At 45.8% G+C, this 19,949-nt stretch overlaps 1 protein-coding gene across 1 annotated transcript in view; it reads right to left on the bottom strand.

The window, feature by feature from the left end:
* NDRG3 (NDRG family member 3) overlaps window positions 1-19,949 on the bottom strand; it is a 59,964-nt gene that overhangs the window by 18,397 nt on the left and 21,618 nt on the right. The window contains 2 exon segments of the mRNA XM_030462971.1: window positions 8,487-8,522; window positions 11,581-11,686. Coding sequence (XP_030318831.1) covers window positions 8,487-8,522; window positions 11,581-11,637 — 93 coding nt within the window. The 5' untranslated portion in view covers window positions 11,638-11,686.

The raw sequence follows: 19,949 nt of genomic DNA, 5'->3' as shown, positions 1-19,949 counted from the left end.
ATGGCCTTTATTTATATGGTTACTGACTCCCTCAACAAATTCCAACAGCTCTGCAGTTCTTCCTTTTACAAAAGCTACACTGACACTTTCCCAATATTTACCCAACTGTAATCCATCCACTCCTTACTAGCTGTGTAAGCCTGCCTGGTACAGCAGGTCAGTGAATTCCCAGATGTCCTCCGGGATTTGTTTTAAAAATTGTTACAGGGGAAGCACTGTCCTTGGCAACTTTGGCAGAGGAGCATAACCTCTCACTAAGAACTCATTTCATCCTTTCACCCATTTAAAACTCCTGGGTTGATCCAGTCTTGACAACTTGCTACAAATGCATACATTTTAGCTTTTTTACAGCCTCTGGAGTAGGTGCTGTGGCTTAAGGCAGGGTCTTTGCTGACCCTCTAATAAGCATCCCAGCACAGTGATCTCTGGGACCTGCTCTGTGGCAGACTTGCATGGAGAAAAAAAAATTAATTTTTTTTTCTGCTATGGAGAGTTCTTCCATGAGCCCTGCTTTCAGAGTCTGAGCAGTCTACACAGCCTTCAAATCCATTTTGTCTGTCTTTTTGAAAAATGCTTTCTTGTTTTCAATAGCCACAGTGTTGTCAAACAGACTGATCCTTCCTCCCCTTGTCCTGCCTCCTAGCCTTGTAGCTTCTCTGATCCCCATCTTGGGCACTCACACTATCACAGACAAAACAAAGTTCTTATTCAGGCCTGGGATTTCAGCCTCTGGGGAATGTGAATTATTCACTGACATTAGTTAAGAGCCAAATCAGAACAACAATATCCATTTAACACCTACCTACATCCACCACCCCTTCCTCTCTTCCTGAACACTGCACCCAGGTACTGGTGTTCCATCCTCAGGGTCCACCAAGAGCAACCTCAACTCTCTCCTGTGACCTCAGGCAGACTACAACAACCACTGGCACAACCTAAATCAAACTGAAATTCTGCATGCATCTTCTTACAGACTGGCTGAGCTGATAGTGAAGTGCTATAGAGTGTGCTTCTCTCTTCCCTCTGCCCTGCCCCATGGTCCCATGGAAACCTGTGAGTGGGGGAGAGCAGGACTGAGTTCACTGTCCCACTCCATTGGGAAGCCAGAGCAGAGGATCTCTCCATGTGGAAGCACTCCTCAGCCACACTGGCCAGAGACACCCTCAGGTAGGGCTTGGGCAGAGGAACAGAGAGCAGCCAGAGAAAGGCCAGCAGAGCTACTGACTCCCTCTGACAGCCCTGGGAGTTTTGCTTTGCTGTGTGCATTATGGTCCCAGCTCCTGGGAATCACTCCTTATATCCAAGAACCCTGCACTTAAATGAAATGTGTGTGAAGCACAAAGGCTTAGGCATTGCAAGGTGCTAAGACACAACCTAAGAGCAGCTTTAGAACACCTGAGATTCAACACAAGCAGGAACTGCTGGGAGGGGTGTGTCCCTTGCTGGGGTTTGCAGGTCAGAGCAGACTGGGACATTATTGCACTTGGCCTTACAGGTGGTGAAAGGCTGAAATGGGGGAACCACCTCTGAGTGCCACCCTCTGTCTTGGGCCAGAGAGGGAAGCAATGAAGTGTCACAGAATGGTTTCCATATTATGAAAAAATACTTCTGAGTGAGGGCACGAGGCATCCAACAGCAGAGGCAGAGGTGTTAATGCCTCCAGGTCCAGGGGCTCCCAGGCAGCAGAGGAACCCAGGTACCAGACTGCAGACAAATCCCAGCCACACTCCTAAGCTCCAGGTCAGCTTAAACTTCCTAAGTTATTAAAGTCTGAAGTAAACCATTTGCTTCACAGTGGGAATGATTAACAATGAGAATTCTTATTACTATTGCTTTCCACAACTAATTTTTTTTCTGGCATTACCAGATGTGTTTTATTCCAAATGTGAAGCTGCTCAAAATTCAAAATTAATTCCCTGGAAAAACTGAGAATTTAATTTGGAGACTGACTGAAAGTCCTTCAATTTCTTCTTTAAAAAATGAAAATCTGGCAGAATGCAGAGCAGGAGAGGCACTACTGCTCATGTTCCACTTGAGTTTGTCAGATGTCTGTACTCGTAGAGGCCCAAAAACATCCACACCACCACCCAGCTTAAGGACACTCAGGCTGTGGTTCACCTAAGGCAAAGAAAACTGCCACTGCTGCTTTGCTGCGAGGTGGAGAAGACACAGATTATTCAGGTCAGGTTTTCTCCTTTTTCAGTGATGCTGTAGCTACAGCTACTACTTACTGTCTGTGATCTTTGTCAAGTCTTGGCAAAGGTGGAAAACAACTGCAGCATGCTCCTCAGGCAACCCAGCACAGCTTTAACCACAGAGATCAAAGCAGAGATTCTATTGTCTTGCTTTTTGCAACAGCTGCCCTCAAATTTCTACACGTTGCTAAAACAACACATGCTTACAAGCTAAGAAAAAAAAATATTTTAAGAGTGTAAACCATCCCCCATCTGGTAACTCTTCCCATGACAGTACCACAGCCCTCAGTGCAGTTGGGAGGTAAATGCTTACCACGTCCTCTCTGTGCAAAGTTATTTTGGAAACAGTGGAGCTGAAGGAGACGGCTGTGTGGGAAGCAAGCCTAAATCAGATTTAAAGCAACATCTTGAATGAAATTATTCACTTCCATAGAGGAAAAACTTATTAAGAGAACACAATATCATCTATGCAAGCAGGCAATGATTTCTAATAATTTGTGTAACTGGATTAAGTCTTAAATTACAGAGATGCCAGGTAAGAGTCAAGAGCAGCAGAAGAATGAGGTGTGTAATCTGGTTACACAAATGCATCAGGAGACAAAGGTGCTGCTGGGCTATCCCCAACCAAGTACTGTACAGACAAGAAAGTATTTGTGTGGTCCTGCTCCTAAGGCACATGATGCTGAAGGACAGACCTAGTGTGTATCCCTCACCCTTTCTAGTACTCTTTCTACTGCTCTGTGCCCCATCTCCAGCCAAGGACAGTCCATTTGCTGACATGATGTGCTCAACTACATTTTGATATCTTGCTGACAGCCATGAATATCTTAAAATCTCCTAAAGAAGAGAAAGCAGGGCCCTGATCTGTGCCTCCAGGTCTACAATGTCCCTGGGAACTAGCCCTGAGTCTAATGCATTGAGTTGTAACTGGTACTGCAATTACTCACTAGCTGCTCTGACACCCCATCGATGGGTGTTGCATAAGGGATGGAAACAGATCAGAGAGTGGAAAAGCACCATCCCTTTTTCTGAAGAGAGGCAAATCCACTCCCAACCCAATGCACACACATTTCCTTTGCTGCAAGAGCTCACTGGCAAGAACAAAAAAAGCACAGGAACTTCAAATGCCACATCTGCATAATCAGCCTCTTTAGCACACTGTTGTCACAAGCACACAAAAAGCAAAAGTAACGTTTAAGTAAACCCCATGGAAGGACTGTGCTCACAGGTTTAAAAATAAAAATCCTGTTTCAGTCTAACTCCAGCTAGCAGAAGCTCTCTAGAACTCAACACTGTAGTTTTAAAGAAAACAGGATTTTTTAAGGAAAGCCAGTGACAAGAAGAATCAGAGGAAGAGTGATCCAAGAAATAAGAGTAATGAATTTTTTTTTCCAAAATAAAATTCCATTTTAATAAGTTTTAGCTTTACAGGTAATTTGTTGCTGTGATGTTGGCAGACGTCAAAACCAGACTTTGATGGTGACAGCAGTTTTAGTAAGATGAGGGGCAGCTCCTAATTTAGTAGGCAATAAAGAAATTTGCTTTCTAGATTCAAAATATTTTTTAGATTGTAATTCATTTCACTCTAGCATTTGGAACAAGAAACAGAAAGAACTCACTGTACAAATCAAAAGAACAATGATCCTCAACATCCCAGACAAAACGTTTCCATGCTGGTGAGAACAGCTCTCCTGTTACTCACACAGAGAAAGCAAACCCTTCCTCAACATGCTAACCTTTCATGTTTTCTCGTTACAATAAACAGGAGATGCTTTAAAACATCCTGTATGCCGTGCCACTGTGTGGCAATCACAAGCTGGCTTTATTGATTTCCTTACAAAAATGAACACAGTTTCTGTTCAATGGCTGTGACATCAGCAAATGCACATGATGGGATATTTCAATAACCTCTCCATAACACCACCTACTGCACAGCAAGCAAAAATAAAGCAAAGAGATTGGGGCAAGAAAACTTCTAAAAATGTAGATTAAAAGCTTCAAGCAAACATACTGTGGAAGAGTTCTCTAAAATTCTATCACTAAAAACACAGGCTTACTGAAGAATTAGACTTTCAGTAGGAAAAAAGTGGCAAAAAAATTCCAGATTGAGGTCGTTAACTCTTCAAATATTTTGCTTTTACCCTGGTCACAGGGAACAACAAATAACTCTGCATTTTCAGTTAATTCCCTGCTGTTGTACAGGGAAACTTAACTTTGTTTTCTCCATGGGTTTGTGTATGTCTCATCTCCTCCATTGCAGCTGAACTCTGCATGTCTTGGGCCTACTTATTTCCATCTCTTCCATACCTTGTGAGCTTTCTACAAACACTGCCAAATCCCAGACCCATCTCCACACCCCAGGTCCTCTTCTGTACAGTGCATGCCAGAGAGAAAATGTTCCTGTCCTGTCATGAGGCTGAGAGGCAGGAGAAGGCAGAGACCTGGTACAGATCATATCAAACGTGAGCTTATGTCAGACTGAAACATAATGCACATTTATTGGCACAGTTTCACAAACCTCCTTCACTAATATTTAAAGAAAAAGACCTGAAAAAAAGGGTGAAAGACTTAGGGTCACACAGAGCACCCACCTCTCAAAACTGCAGATAACAGTAAGAGCACAAGCACAGCTCTGTTCACTGGGCATGTCACCACACCATCTGCCCACCAGCAACACACACTATTTAATCCACCATCTGCCCAGGAACATTAGAAGAAGCCAAGCCTGGATTTCATTAGGCTTCATAAAGCTTTCAAGTAAAAAGTAGGTCTCAGATTTAGGTTAATACATTTTATTTCTGAGAATAGCCTAAATTCATATTGATAAAGACCCTTAAGCCACCATGCTAGCTCTCTTTTTCATCTCCATTGCAAAGAGTTATCAGATTATGTAGGGGTTGTTTTAACTGAGGCCCAGGCAATCTGTTCTTTTTCAGGGTTAATTGAGGTTGCTTGTAGATGAACACTAAGAAAACCAGAGCACATGTGTCTTAAAGTAAGCTGTATGAGTAAAGCTAAAAGCTGCTTCATACCACATTAACCCAGAGCAACAAATTTCTGAAGCAAGAGAATGCTCTGTTGACTTTGCCCAGATCTGATCCTGGCAAATTATTCAAAACTAAAACCAAACACACCAGAAAAGTAACAGAAATGGATGAGGGTATCACTCATTTTGCCCAAAGGAAGGAAAGATCTTACAAACCTTAAAGATGCCTGTTACCCTGAAAAGTAACACATGCCAAAGCTTTCCAGAAACCTGTGTGCCCAACCTGTGTGCCTGGCATTGCACAACTCAGAGCCAGGGACTGTGCCAATGATATGCTCATGAGCTGGGATTCAGCTAAACACCTCTCCCAGTCATGTTCTGAACCTCCAGCTTCCAGCCTGAAGGAGATTTAAAGGCACCACAAGATGAACACCCCCAAGGCAAAGCTGTGCAGGAGCATCAGTCAGTCCTGGACAGAGCTGGGGTGGACTTGGAGCAAATCACCCCACAGCTAAGGACACAGAATCACACAGGCTGAAATAATACAAGACACACTCCAGTAAATCAGTGCCTTGTACTGGGGAGCTCAAACTGGACCTGTATTGCCAATGGGGTCACTACCAGGGCATGCCTGTCTCTGGCCCTGCTGGCTGCAGCCTTGAAAGTACAGCCCAGGATGTGGTCATCTCTGTGCAAAACCACAGCTTTATCTCTATGGAAAACAGGATTTTTTCCCAACTATTAGAAAACAAAAAGGTCTGGAATGCAGGCCTTCCATCACTGATGTCAGGCTCTCAGATTGCAAACACTGTGCTGTATCAGACAATACAATCTATCCCACAACCCCCCTATATTTTGTCTTAAAACTCACCAGGTTCCTTGCACATGTTACTGCTATCAAAAGCTGATTGAGAACTTCACTGCACTGTACCTGAAAACTATCTTCTAGTTAATCTGCCTTCAAGGATTTGGGCCAGTTGCTGCCTGTTCTAGTAAAGTGGAGATACTACCCACAGCTACTCCTCCTTTAGAAATTCTGGACAAATTAAACCCTTGCCTCAACCTAAGTGCTTTTAAGTCTCTCTCTAGACAACAGGCCCTCCCCTTCTCTGAAAGCTCCAGCAAGCTTCTGAATTTCCACTTCTCCCTTCTCAAACACTGGTAAGTAAAGACACACCTGTTATGCAGAGGCCTGAACGTGGCAGCCAGATGTGCTTTGCAGGTTAAATAGCAAATTTTACAGGACAACAGAAGAGAGCTCAGCCTTCAAGTTTAAGTACAGCTCTTGGTGTGAACAACTGAGGCAGAAACTCCCAAGCAGCCAGCACACCACCTAGCCTGACAGATTTCAAACTGAGACCTAAAGCAGCCCCAGGGGTACACTCCAGGCAAGCCAGGTGTGCCCTGAAACCACAGGTAGGGAGAGATGCTGGAGGGAGGTGGGGCTGGGACAACATTTACATTCACAAGAGACACTGTGTTAACTTCTTGCTGAAAAAAAATATTCTAAATGAATTACCAAGAGGGCTCCTAGAAGGAACATCTTGTCTCCTGCCCAACTGTTGCCATGGCCACCAGCTCACTGCTGATCTAAATCAAAGCACAGAGAAGCAACAAGCATGTCCCTCCCTGGCCCAGGGCTCCCAAGGTCCCTCCCTGGCTGTGCAGCTCAGCCCCAGGGCAGAGAGGGAGCAGCAGGAGACACACCACCAGGACAGGCTGAGACCACAAGTGGGTGGTTGCAGCACCATGTCTGGGACTTGCACAGCTTCAGATTTGGGGTGTTCTTTAAAAAAAAGGGCAAAAAGAGGCTTTGCCTGTAGAGGAAAAGCGCAGAGAGAAAAGGCAGCAGTGAGGCAAAGCTCTGCTACAGGGACTCCCTCCTACCACTCATGCTTCTGGCTCTGAAGACCACATTGGGGTTTGGTACAGACAGGGCAGACAGGCAGGGCCGGGCAAGCCCAAAGGGAATTTGCAGTGAAGGCTGATGTGCTCTGGATTTCCAGTCTGGATTTCCAGGAGCAGTGCCTGTGCTCCCTAACATTCTTGCTCCAAAGCACTGAACTTATTTCTTCCCATTCCTCACCCAACCTGAGAGCACACTGCACCTCTGGCAGACTGGAAAGATGCAGAAAGACAGATGGAGACACAACAGATTAGGAAGTGTTCTAAACACATTACTGACCTTAATTAAAACAAATTATTGCCTAACACTGCTGTTTCTTCTATGACTAGACACTAAAGTTACAACATGCCAAGATTCGTATTTTTTGTACTCACAGGCTTTAAGGTAACACTAATATTACCCCCAAGAATCAAGCTAAAGCAGTTCAGACATGTGCCTGCCCAGATGAGGCATCTGCTTGGTGTCTGTCTGTAACTGGGAGATGGAAAATATATAAACTACTTCCTTAGGACTGTATTTATTACATTTCTGTTTTGCACAGGATTGCAGAAGGTTTTCAGGAATTATCTACAGCAGCAGACTTTTATTAAAAGCTTTCACGTGATGCTGACAGCTCTACCCCCTCACCACACCACTGGTGTAACACAGGAGCAAGAGCCCATCCTGTGCCAAGCAGAACACCACAGACACAGCAGCCTCCTGCAGCTGAAGAGAAAGGAACCCAGCTGGCTGCCTATCAGCATGCTGAGGGGAAGCCAGCAAGGTTCCCCAGCACACTAATCCAGCCTGTGCTCTGCAGAACACACCACGGAATCTCAGAGCTCTGCTCTGCCTAATGAAGAATTCACCCTCTGTCTTGGGTGCTTGTAGTGCCACAGCTTCTCTGAAATTATTATTCCTATGGCACCAGGAGCCCCAGGCTCATCTCCACACTACTCTGTCAGGTGAATAACCTTCCAGAAAAAAGATCACTTCATGACCCAGGCCCAGAAAAGAAAGGGTGCTGTACCTGGGGCAGCAGGTGACTTGCATCTCCTCTCAACACAAATAGAGCACACAGGCTCTTCCTTCCCCAGCCAGTGAACCAGATGGGACATGGCAGAGCTCCAGCTCTTGAGCATATTGTATGTCTCAAAGAAACTGCTTTTCAGGAGACCAACCATCCTTTGAGATCTTGTAAAGCCTCAGCAGAGCAGTCCAAGTCTGCACTTCAGAGCTCAGAACAACATGCTCTGCATGAAATGGTGAAGGGCAATTTCTGCCAACTGGACATATTTCAGATTCTTATTGGTTAAACCTTAACAGGAGTTAAAATTAAAATACAGAAGTTTTTCATCTCTCTCTCTCAGCATTACTGATGGAGTCTGCCCATAGCTCCTTGTCCCTGCATGTGTCTTACCTGACAGTCGAAGTCCTGGAAGTTGCGAGCTGCATTCTGTTAACAAAACACAAAGGGGGGGAGGAGTTTAGCACAGTGCAGCAGCAAAACACCTCAAACAGTATCATGAGCATGGAAGTTCCCCTCACAGATCTCTCTACTTTAGCACAGTCTTGTCTGACTGCAGTCAGGACACCAGCAAAATGTGAGACCCATACTGGAAAACCCACCCAAGTTTGCTGGGGGCTGTCCCAGGGCTGTCAGCTGAGGAGAGAACCTGTGGACAGAGCTGAGCAGAGTTAAGCAGGGACAGATGTACATAGAAAGGACTTTGCCCAAAGTCAGGCTGGTTATGAGGTTGGGTTTTGTCTGGTCCTGGTGTCATTATCAACTTGGATGCAAAACTCATGCAGGACTACCACTCACACCTCACACAAAGAGCTCAAGAAAACAAACCCTGCAGTCAGGAACTCTGCAGTGACTGCTGTGTGCGTGGTGCCACTCCCCAGCAACCACAGTGACCCGTATGCTGCTGAACCCAGAGTGCCTGCCAGCTGGGCTCACCAACACACAGCTGACTTTCCCCAGAGCCTGACACCACACACACAGCCAGGCACAGTAAGTACAGCAGCCATTTGGTGTGCTGCATGCTGAAGAAGGGCTGCAGGGACTCATCTGTATGCCCCTGTGCTTCCCAGGACTCTGGCTCTGACCACAGAGCAAGTGACACTACTGAGTGCTGTCAAATGCTGCAAAAGACTGAACAAATCATTTGAGATGGAATCACAGAATCATGGCATGGCTTAGCTTGGAAGGGGCCTTAGGGATAATTTACTGCAACCTCCCTGCCCTGGGACACCTCTCACCTGAACCCGGGTGCTGAAGGCCCCATCCAGCCTGGCCCTGAACACCTCCAGGGAGGGGGCAGCCACAGCTTCTCTGGGCAACCTGGGCCAGAGTCTCAGCACCCTCATACTAAAGAACTTCTTCCTGAGATGCAGCCTAAACCTCTTCTCCTTCAGTTTAAATCCATTTTCCCGTGTCCTGTCACTGGATGCTGATGCAAAGTCCCTCTCCAGCTTTCCTGCTGGTTCCCTTCAGGGATTGGGGGGCAGCTCTGAGGTCCTCCCAGAGTCTTCTCTTCTTCAGGCTGAACAATCCCAGCTCCTTCAGCCTCTCCTCACAGCAGAGGTGCTCCAGCCCCTGGATCATCTTTGTGGCCTCCTCTGGACTTGTTCCAACAGATCCATGTCCTTCCCATGGTGAGGACATCAAAGCTGGAGGCAGTGTTTGAGTTTTAGCCATAGCACCTTAGTGCTAAAATTACAACTAGGACCATATCTGCACCAGAAAACCCCCAAACTTTTCTTCTAGCTGAGTACTCTTAGCACCTCCATGTGTAAACAAATGGCCCTAAATTGAGATCCCTACAAGTCTGCTTTAGAAATCCCCTGGGTGTTAAGGATTACCAATCCTTTTCTCTGTACAGCATCCTCTGTATCAGAAGAGTTCATGAGCACTCACCCTTTAGCACCTTAACAGTTTTACTGTGCTATTTCTGGCCATTAATCCATGGTGGCTCAAACTCCTTCCTCTAAAGAGGGATGGTCAATAAAATCTTAGTGAACTGCCAGCTCAGTACATTTTGGACCCTTAAGCTGCAGAGAACAGCAGGTTATGGCACCACACCCATCTGACTAATAAACTGTATCTAAAAAGCACATCTGGATAATTTCAAGCTTGAAACCAGCTATTAGCAAAGAGAAGTGGCTGTGCAGATGACTCCACAGCATGGACATGATTGGAGTGCTGAGGCAATACCTGACACACTGAAAACCTACAAAGTGGAAAAAATGTTTCAAGACCTCCTACTTCAGTCAGCTCTCTGAAGCAAGGAAAATCTACCCTCTGGAACTCAAATGGGGAAAATCCTAGAAAAATCATGAGCAAGAGCTGGAGCACTACATTTAGGAAGGTTGTGTACTGTAGATGTTTATCTCTCATTTTGAAGTTATAAACTGTTTTCAAGGCCTTTCTGTACTTTTACCTGGTGGTATTCACTATTTTTGTTCTTACAAGGCTCACCTTCCCTGAAAACATTTTAAAAAGTTAGGTTTAAGGTAAGGTAAAAGTCTAAGCAGTCTGCATCATGCTGTAAGAACAGGCAGCTGCAGATGTCAGCTGCATTTTTAGATTTTACAGATACCAACCAGCTAGCACACTGCAGAAATGAGCAAAAACTAAACAGCACAGGCTGAAATGTAGCAGAATTCCAGAGATTTCACCCATTTTGATGGGCGTCTGCACTAGACAGCAGAGTCTTCTGCAAGCACACAGAGTGAATAAAGAACTCTTTGGCAGCACAAAGTCGCTCTTGATGTCAGCCATCAAACACCAAACACTGGGAATCTCTTTCCATTCCTGACAGTCAAGGTTGATGGTGTGTGAAGTGACCAAACCACATTGCTTGTTATCACAGTTTGCAGATACAAGACTCAGGATGGCCCATAATGACTTAGGTACTAAGAGCATGAGTCTGGACTGCTCCAGTTGGGCTGGAGCTTTTAAACAGAAGTTTAAAGAACATAAAATAGAAAATTGATACAATCCAAGGTTTCTCTAACAAGCATGAACTTACTAAGAGGTCCCACAGCTCCTCCAGGTCAGAAATGGTACCACCTGTCCAATTTCTGCCCTGCCTTTGTAAATCCTCAGTCCAGGCATGACATAAAATTTGTCTGGGACTCCAAACTTCCCTGAACTGTGGTGGTTTGAAGAGTATGGGCTGGGTTCCCAGAGTGGGGAACCATTTACCATTTTTCAGTACCTAAAGTACTTCAAGCTGTTTACAGATTCATAAAATCACAGAATGGTTTGGGCTGGAAGGGACCTTAAAGCTCACCTAGCTCCACCTCTTCTGCCATGGGCAGGGCCACCTGCCAACTAGACCATGTTGCTCCCAGGCCCATCAAATCTGACCTTGAACACTTCCAGGGAGGGAGCAGCCACAGCTCCTCTGGGCAACCTGTTCTCCCTGACTGGAAATAAGGGCTCCTTGCCAGCCATAAAGTCAGCCAGAGTACACCTGTGAGAGCAAAGCAGCAATCAGCATTACCTTGTCATTCAGGAGTGGTTTGATCTCTGTCAGCTGAACATCCTGAAGTTCATCCATGGTTCTGGAAGTGAAGCCAACTGATGCTCAGAGCAGCAAACAGATGATCCTGAAACAAAGGTGTATTGTTAGAAGCAGAAGTTACAGAACTGTTAGAAGCAGTATTACAGAAGTTTCTTGGCAAAGAAAGCTTTATGGCCTTTCATTAGAGCTGTATATCCACAAACTGAAAGCAGCTGGTACCTGGTGCACCCCAAAGCACCCATCCCTAGAGCAGGCAAGCAGCCATCCTTGCATTAAGAATGTCAGTGGTCACTCCTTCCCCTGCACATTGGAAGCTCTCCCTGAAAGCTCAAAGTCTTTCTACTCAAAGTCTGGATCTGCTTCCATGCAGTGCTGATGCTTCAGCCATAATCTGTCTGGCAATGAACTGGAAAAGACTGAATCAGCAGAGAGAAAATCTGTGTTCAGTATGCAGGAATCCAGACACCTGACCCCCAGTATCCAGGCACTACAGGGCTGCACCAGCTGAACAGGTGCTGGGTAACACTGTGCAGCCCAAACAATCCTCCTCCATCAGGTGGTGCAGAGTCATCAAAGAAAAAAAATGTAATCAACAGCAAGAGAGGCTGCCATATGTCTATGGGAAATCACTGCTGCCATGGAGGCAGGAAAGAAATCTTCTAGTATAAATACAATCATGATGATGGCAGAAAAATATGGCAGTTTACCAGGGGCTTCATTTGTATTCTAGAGGCTCTACCTGTGGCTCTAGACAGGAGAATTTCCAGAGCAGGCAGATGCAGGACTATGGAGAAAGCTCTGGCAATAGATAATCATGACTGATGGTACAGATTACATAGTTGTGCAGGAAACTATACATATTCCTGTAGATGAAATAAAAGAACATGGACATGAGTGGGGACAGGAATAGGCATGTGGTGGGCTTGTTGGGTGTTAGCCAAGTGTGCTGGAGATAGACTCTCAAATACTGTCACATATCAAATTCTTTGTTCAAAATACTCTGCTGCTAACCACGGATGCAAAGAAGTGAGAAAAAGAGAACAACTGTGCTTCTCCAGTCACCTTAATTCCACTCACACCTGCACTGCCCTGGAAGCAGAGGTTCCTGTCACTCCAAACGCTGTGCAAAGCTTCACATTTTCATCATCCCCCTTGTGCCAGGTATAGCTAAAGCCAGTCTGCCTCAAAACAAACCATAACACCTTTTCCCTCTGAAAATGAGCCACAGCAATGCCCTGTTTAGCTCCTTTGCTCTGGGAAATTTGAAATTATTATTTTCCAGATTTTTGGGGGTTTTGCTGCAAAACACACCAGTTGTGAGAGTTCCAAGAAACGAGGTTGTTTACCAGCAGCACCCCCTCATCCCACTATGTATTTTTATTCAGAAGAGCAGTGGGAGTCCTTATCTAATGCACTGTAAGCTGCAGAGGAAGAGGCAGTTACTGTAATTCTGGTGAGGCATCAGGAAGACCAAAAAATATTTTCTACTAAGGAACTGCAACTTTTGCATTCATTGGGATTGATTTAAAAGCTCAGTATCTACCAGGTTCTCTCCAAAACAGCATCCCACAAAGCTACAGACAGCAAAGGAGTTTCAAACAAGCCTTACAAAGCTTACCTGCAGCCAGGACTAGAACAACCACCTATTACCTAGAGAGCTCATTGCTCCCCATCTTTGGAAAGACACCCACTGGACCTTATGCAGGCAGGAAGGTGATGCTTATTCTTGGAGTCACCTGAGAGCCCAAGAAACTGATCCATTTCCTCAAAAGGATTAAAAAGAATGGTGAACAGGTTGCCCAGGGAGGTGGAGGAGTTGGTGTTGCAGAGGGTATTAAAAAAGCAGGTAGATGTGGTGCTCCGGGAAATGATTTACTGGTTATGGTGGTGCAGGACTGATGGTTGAAGGAAGATCCTTTCCAACCACAGTGATGATGATAAAAAACTGTGCACACATCAGCCACCTTTCTCTGGGGGTTTTTATACACAAGTGAGTGGTTAAGTTAAACTTGTGCCTCATGGATCTTGGGCCCAGACCTACCACTTGTGCTTCAATCCAGGTCTGCAGTGAAGCAGCACAGCAAATAATCACTCGCTAGAGAGCTTTGACTGACTAAAGAACAACTCAGAGCACCAGCTGCTCTGCATTAGGTTGCTCGAAGACACTTCTGCTAAAGCTCTGCAGGTGTATCTCCTGGTTTTCCCTGAGCTATGCAGAGCTGTTACCCACCCTGAGTAAATCTGCCTGAGGACATTGTTTGCTGCTGATACAAGTGTGCTGGACCATGAAGTGTGCCAAGTCTAGAGAGAGGGAAACAGATGCATTTCATAAATCCATGCACTATGTTGTCAGTAATTTGCCATCTGAGAATAGCAGAAAACTAAGTAGGTGTTCAAAACAATTATCAAGTTATCAAATGCTTTTATCTCATCAACCTCAGTTTCATACTTGGTGTTTAGATGCAACACAGTTGCACACAAACATCCCTCGGAAATGAATCTGATCCTTCTCTTCCTGGTCTAACACTGCTCCAAGGTAAGGAAGGGCTCTAGGGGCCAAAGCAACAAATAGCTGCACTCTGTTGCTCCTCTGTTAAAGCAAGCTGGGCAGCAACAAGAAGGCTGCAGCTTTGGATGCTGGGCTCAGAATTAGCTGAAACTTCCTTGAAAGAGGAGACCACCTTCCTAACCCCACAGGGGCTCATGCAGGAGTCAGACAGAAGCTCTGCTAGGAGGCTGCTGCACTCAGACTGGAGACTCCTCAGCTGAAACCAGCCTGTCACCCTGGCTGCAGGGCACCCAAAGGGACAAGAGGGGAACGAGCACTAAGGTGAGCCAAGAAGCCATTGAAAATTGATGAACTGACAGCAAAATCAGGCAGAATGAGTAAATATACACAGACAGACAGCTGATGGATTTATTTTCTAAACCTTTAGATTCCAGTCTGCTTCTCCAGCAAATCTGAGTTTCTTCTGCTACCCTAGAAACTCACAGCTTTGTCAAGGAGAAGGCATAGGGGGTTCCCATCACTGCCTGCAAGCAGATGTTTTATATTGCTGAACCAGCCCTTGCCCATCTACTAACTTGTGAATGCTCCAGAAAATGACTGACACAGCTCAGGACTTCACTAGAATATGTTCAGAGGATATTCTGCAGGCAGATGCATGCACTTTCCTCTTCTCAAGGTTTTAGCAATCCGATCATGATTGCCCTGGCCAAATCTGGTGACTTTTTATCACAGCAGGAGATCTGACTCAGTTTACATGATTATTCAGTACAGCTTCACCTGAGGTCCCCACTATGATAAAAACTTTTTTTTGTTTATTTAAAACGCAGCAAAAGGACATATTTGTCAGAAAAAGGCCACAGCATTTTCTGGGAAGAGAATGCTTAGTAGCAGAGAGGCCTGGTAAAGCACATCTCCAAATGCAGAGGCAAAGGAAAGGAGGGGGTATTGGTGACGTGAGCTCCAACTATGTCAAGGACTCCTTGTAAAAGACCTGCAGATGTGTCTGCCCAGGAAACAATCCATTATCTCCCTCCACTCCTCCTGTTATTTAAAGAAACAAAAATCTAATCTCTTAAGATAGGAGAAAGTTTAAAATATGACCAAAACAGCAGCAGAAATATCCATAGCACATCAAAGAGCCTGTAGAAGACAGGCTACAGGCAAAGCAAAAGGTTCACCTGGAATGATCTGTGCATAAATCACACATTTTTCTATAAATGTCTGAGAAACACCTGCTTTGGAAGTATTCCTCGTCTCCATTTATATATGAATATAAATACACTCAAATACCCCAATTTAAGTCATCCATGCCCTTCCAAAGGCTACTGAAGGCTGCAGTAGACTCTACACTTTGAAAACCAGTCAGACAAGAATTGAGGAAAGACAATTGGTGAATCATTAGCAGAGAGACTAGAAATTGGGGTAGGACACAAAAGGCTTCAAATCAAGGCAGGTGAGCCTCAGAAAGGAACCATCTACCTATAAATAAAATCTGAAATACATGCTTGCATGCTTACCCTCAGATAAAGGTGCTCTCAATTTACATCATTTCAATATACAAAAAAAGTTGTGTTGAAGTAAGTTCTGTAAGTCAGGAGCATGAGTCCTAGAGACTGCATGCACAAGAGCAGTGACCCACACTCTGCCTCCAGTTTCTAATTGGAGACATTCTTGCAGCCCTGCTCCCCACTGGGTCACCAGCCTCACACCAAACAATTTCTTCCTAATATCTAAATCTCCCCTCTTTCAGTTTGAAACCTTTCTGCCTGATCCCATCCCTCCAGGCCCTTGTCTCAAGTCCCTCCCCAGCTTTCCTGCAGCCCCTTCAGGCACTGGAAGGTGCTCCAAGGTCTCCCCATTGCAGCCTTCTCTTCTCCAGGCTGAAACCCCAATTCTCTCAGCCTGGTTCCAGAACAGAGCTGCTCCAGCCCTCTGATCATCTTCATGGCTTACTCTTTATTTGCTCCAAAAGCTCCATGTTGGGGCTCCAGAAATGGACACAGTACTCCAGGGTGGGTTCTCACAAGAACAGAGGGGGAGAAAACCTCCTTCAACCTGCTGATGATGCAGCCCAGGACATGGTTGGCTTTCTGGGCTGCCAGGGCACATCATCAGTTTATGTTGAGCTACTCATCAACCAACACCCCAAAGTCATCCTCCTCAGGGCTGCTCTCAATCCATTCTCTGCCCAGCTGGTATTTGTGTTGGGGATTGCCCTGACTCTGACAGGATTGCCCTGTCCTTACAGGACATGAGGTCAGCATGAGCCCACCTCTCAGGCCTGTCCAGGTCCCTCTGGATGGCTTCCCTTCCCTCCAGCACACACCACACAGCTTGGAGTCACCAGCAAACTGAGGGGGCACCCAACTCCACGGTCCATGATGCTGACAAGGATGTTAAACCAGTACAGACAGCTGAGGAACACCACTCATCACTGCTCTTCATTTGGACATCAGGTTATTAACCACAACTCCTTGAGTGCCACCATCCAGCCAGCTCCTTATCCAGCAAGTGATCCATCCATTGAATCCCTACCATCCCAGTTTAGATACCAGAATGTCACACAGGACAGCACTGAATGCTTTGCACAGCTCTAGGTGGATGACATCAATCGCTCCCTCCTTGTTCACCCAAACTGCAACCTCATTGCAAAAAACCACCAGAACTTTCAGGCATGATTTGCCCTTGGTGAAGCCATGCTGGTTGCCACCAACCACCTCCACACTTTACACATGCAGAGCCTTCAGGAGGATCTGCTCCATCATCCTGCTGGGCACAGAGAGACTGACTGTCCTGTACCTCTGCTCCACAATGTATAAAAGAAGATGGGAACAAACCCAGGATGTGCAACCAATGCAAAAACAAACTACCCACAGACCTCAAGTCTGCAGCTCAGGCATTTCTCCAGCTCTGAGTGTTGTGTAGCTTTGACTGCAGTGTTCTCCTTTGTACTTCAGGGGATCCCTGCTTTCTGTGCCTCCTTTGCTTCTCTCTCACACACACCACCAGACTGCCTGACAAGGTTCCTCAGGCTGGCTGGGCAGATGCAGCCTTGGCATCTTAAGTAAAAGAAGTTTCGTTTACAGCCTCTGAAACCCTTGGGCATTTCTGCTATGTTGCTCCTCAGTCCTTTGTAAGCCTCTTGACAGCAGTATTCTTCCTAACCACCTGCATAACCCTGTCTTCTATCCTGAAATGCTGGCTGATATGGTAAACTTCAAGAAAAGGCAAATGGTCCAAATTCACTTTCAAAATATTTTCCTAAGTTACTCAGTTTGTATTCCAGCTCATACATTTTTGGGAATGCACCACATGGTACTCCACCTCCAAGACAAACTGCAAACCTGCAGAGAGAAATTACATTCACTGCACACGAGGTCCAGCAGCTTCAGAACACAGCACTCTGACATCCTCTAAACCTGGGCTACACCCAGGACAGAAATCCTGATGAATGTACTTTAAGGAGTTTAAATGAGACCTACATTTAACAATGGTTTTGTAAGGAAGAGGTCTGTGCCCAGCTCTCCATTAATTTTGGAGAAAGAGCCCAATTCTCATTACAAGCAGCATCCCACCACCACACACATAACAGGGCTCAGCTGGCAGGGCATCATCCTCAGTCACCATCTGAATTTACAGGCATCATCTGTAAGGATGGTTAAGCTAGAACACAAGGAAAATGTAAGTCTTCAAATTGTTTTGGTTACCTGGACCAGTGCCCATGAGAACACTTTCCCAGTAAAGTCCAAGAAATTTTAGAGTGGGGATATCCAGGATATAAATGGGAATGAGAAATTTCTCCAATAAAAGAGATGCAAATTATTGTCTCTGAAAGAGCCTTTTCTGGTCACAGTATCTCTTTCAAATAGCTTTGCAGCATCCCTTAACAAGTTGTTCTCCCCACTACAGATGAAATAAGAAGTGGCTATTATTCAGGTGGATTTTCCATGTCCTTTTCTTACCCAGTGGCACCAATCCAAAGCGATACCTGCATTACCCAGCAGCTTGCACAACTCCAACTGAACCACAGAGCCATTTCTATCAGTTTTACAGTGAAGCCCTGTTCAAATGGATGTGTTCAAAGGTCCTTTCCCCTCCACTGAACTCCAGTGGCTCAGGAGGTCCCTCCTTGGTATGGCTGAGGGCTCTTGAAGGCTTCAGTTGGACATATGCGCCAACTGGAAGGTTCATAACCTGTTTACCAGCTCTACACATTGCCCTGACCCGACACCAGGCAAGTGGGGAAATCAGTCTCTTCAGCAGCAGCTTACTCTTAAGCAGCTTATGATTAAATCTGGTTGCTTGTTCTGCTGATTGAGGATGGATGGTAATGAAACTTGGACAGCAGAGTGAAAAGAGTAGATGTGTTTTACTGTTGATAACTAAATAAAACAGAAAACATGCAATAAGAAACATTACAGAACAAAGCACTCAAAGCAGACAAATAGAGAAAAAACAGGGAAATGCATCAAACCATTGCTACATAGAACAGACAGTGATGAAGAGAGATCCATCCACTGTCAGATGTTCCCATCACCAAATCTGCAGTCCCTGGGGAGCCCTGGTTGCATCGAGGATTTGGAGAGCTCTTCCCAGCAAGTGGGAAAATCCTACACAGTGCATCCACTCCTAGGGGAGGCATCCAAAGTCCCTGCAAGGGGTCCAGCCTTATATCCTTAACCATAAGCTAATGAGAATGACTTCCATATTTTGCTATGTGGAACTGCCTGGTTTATGCCCTCAGACCAACCAAGACTGAGACTTGGTCAGAACCCAGGACATGGGTAGTAGGGTTTTCCAAAATATTGTCTCCAGCTCTCAGGTCAGCACAAATGGTATTTTGAGATGGCTTATTGCTGGCATAAGCATACTGATACAAAAGGTAGCTGCTGGCATCAGCATAACTGTTGTTATAACCCAATACATACCCACTAATACAAAGGTTATTAGTAAAAAATGACAGGATTTGTCTATAGGTCTTGGGCCTTTTGTCTAAGCCTCAGCACTACACTTCTCTCCAACCAGCTGCTTCGGTCCCTTTCACAGCTCCATTTTCAAGCTTCTTTCTGCTTTGTTGCAACTACGCTTCCCACTAATCCACATCTGAAGCAAAAAAAGAAATGATCAAAAATGAGTATGCATCCCACTGAGCAAAATAAAGCACTCCAAAGCAAGATGGATTGGGAATCTGTTTAAATGAGATTTTAGCATTGATTCTTATCACTAAGCAGCACATTTCCATTTACTAAAATTTAACACAGATTTTGCACGCTATTTATCTCATTGAAATAGCTGCGTTTCCACTGGCTCCCAAACATGAAGGTGCATTGATAAACACAGCCTTCACACCCCGCTAAGCCTTCTCGCTGCCTTGGAGGAACCACCATTGAAGTTACGGTCTAGCTCAGCACTCAGTCAGACCTCAGTTTCCGCACTTCGCAATGCGAACGGGATTGATCTTTTTTAACCCATTTGCGTGACGCGTTACCGGGGTGGCAGGGAAGCGCTCGGCTCCCACGCCTCAGGGCAGCGCGTAGAGTTACTTTCATTAAAAAAATAAAACTACCTTGGAACCATGTTCACCCCGGAGGACGCTCTGCTGGGGACCCGCAGGCTCCCCTCGGGCGGCGGCTGAGGGGGGGGCCTGAGGGGGGATCTGAGGGGGGGTCTGAGGGCAGGGCGCTGAGAAGGGGCCTGAGGGCAGAGCGCCGAGGGGGGGTCTGAGGGCAGAGCGCTGAGGGGGGTCTGAGGGCACGGTCTGAAGGCACGATCTGACGGGGGGTCTGAGGGCAGAGCGCTGAGGGGGGGTCTGAGGGCAGGGCGCTGAGGGGGGGAGGGT

Source organism: Calypte anna, chromosome 20 (genome assembly GCF_003957555.1).
Source record: "Calypte anna isolate BGI_N300 chromosome 20, bCalAnn1_v1.p, whole genome shotgun sequence".
Taxonomy (NCBI): domain Eukaryota; kingdom Metazoa; phylum Chordata; class Aves; order Apodiformes; family Trochilidae; genus Calypte; species Calypte anna.
The sequence above is the reverse complement of the archived record's forward strand: the minus strand, read 5'-3'. Positions and strand labels throughout refer to the sequence as shown.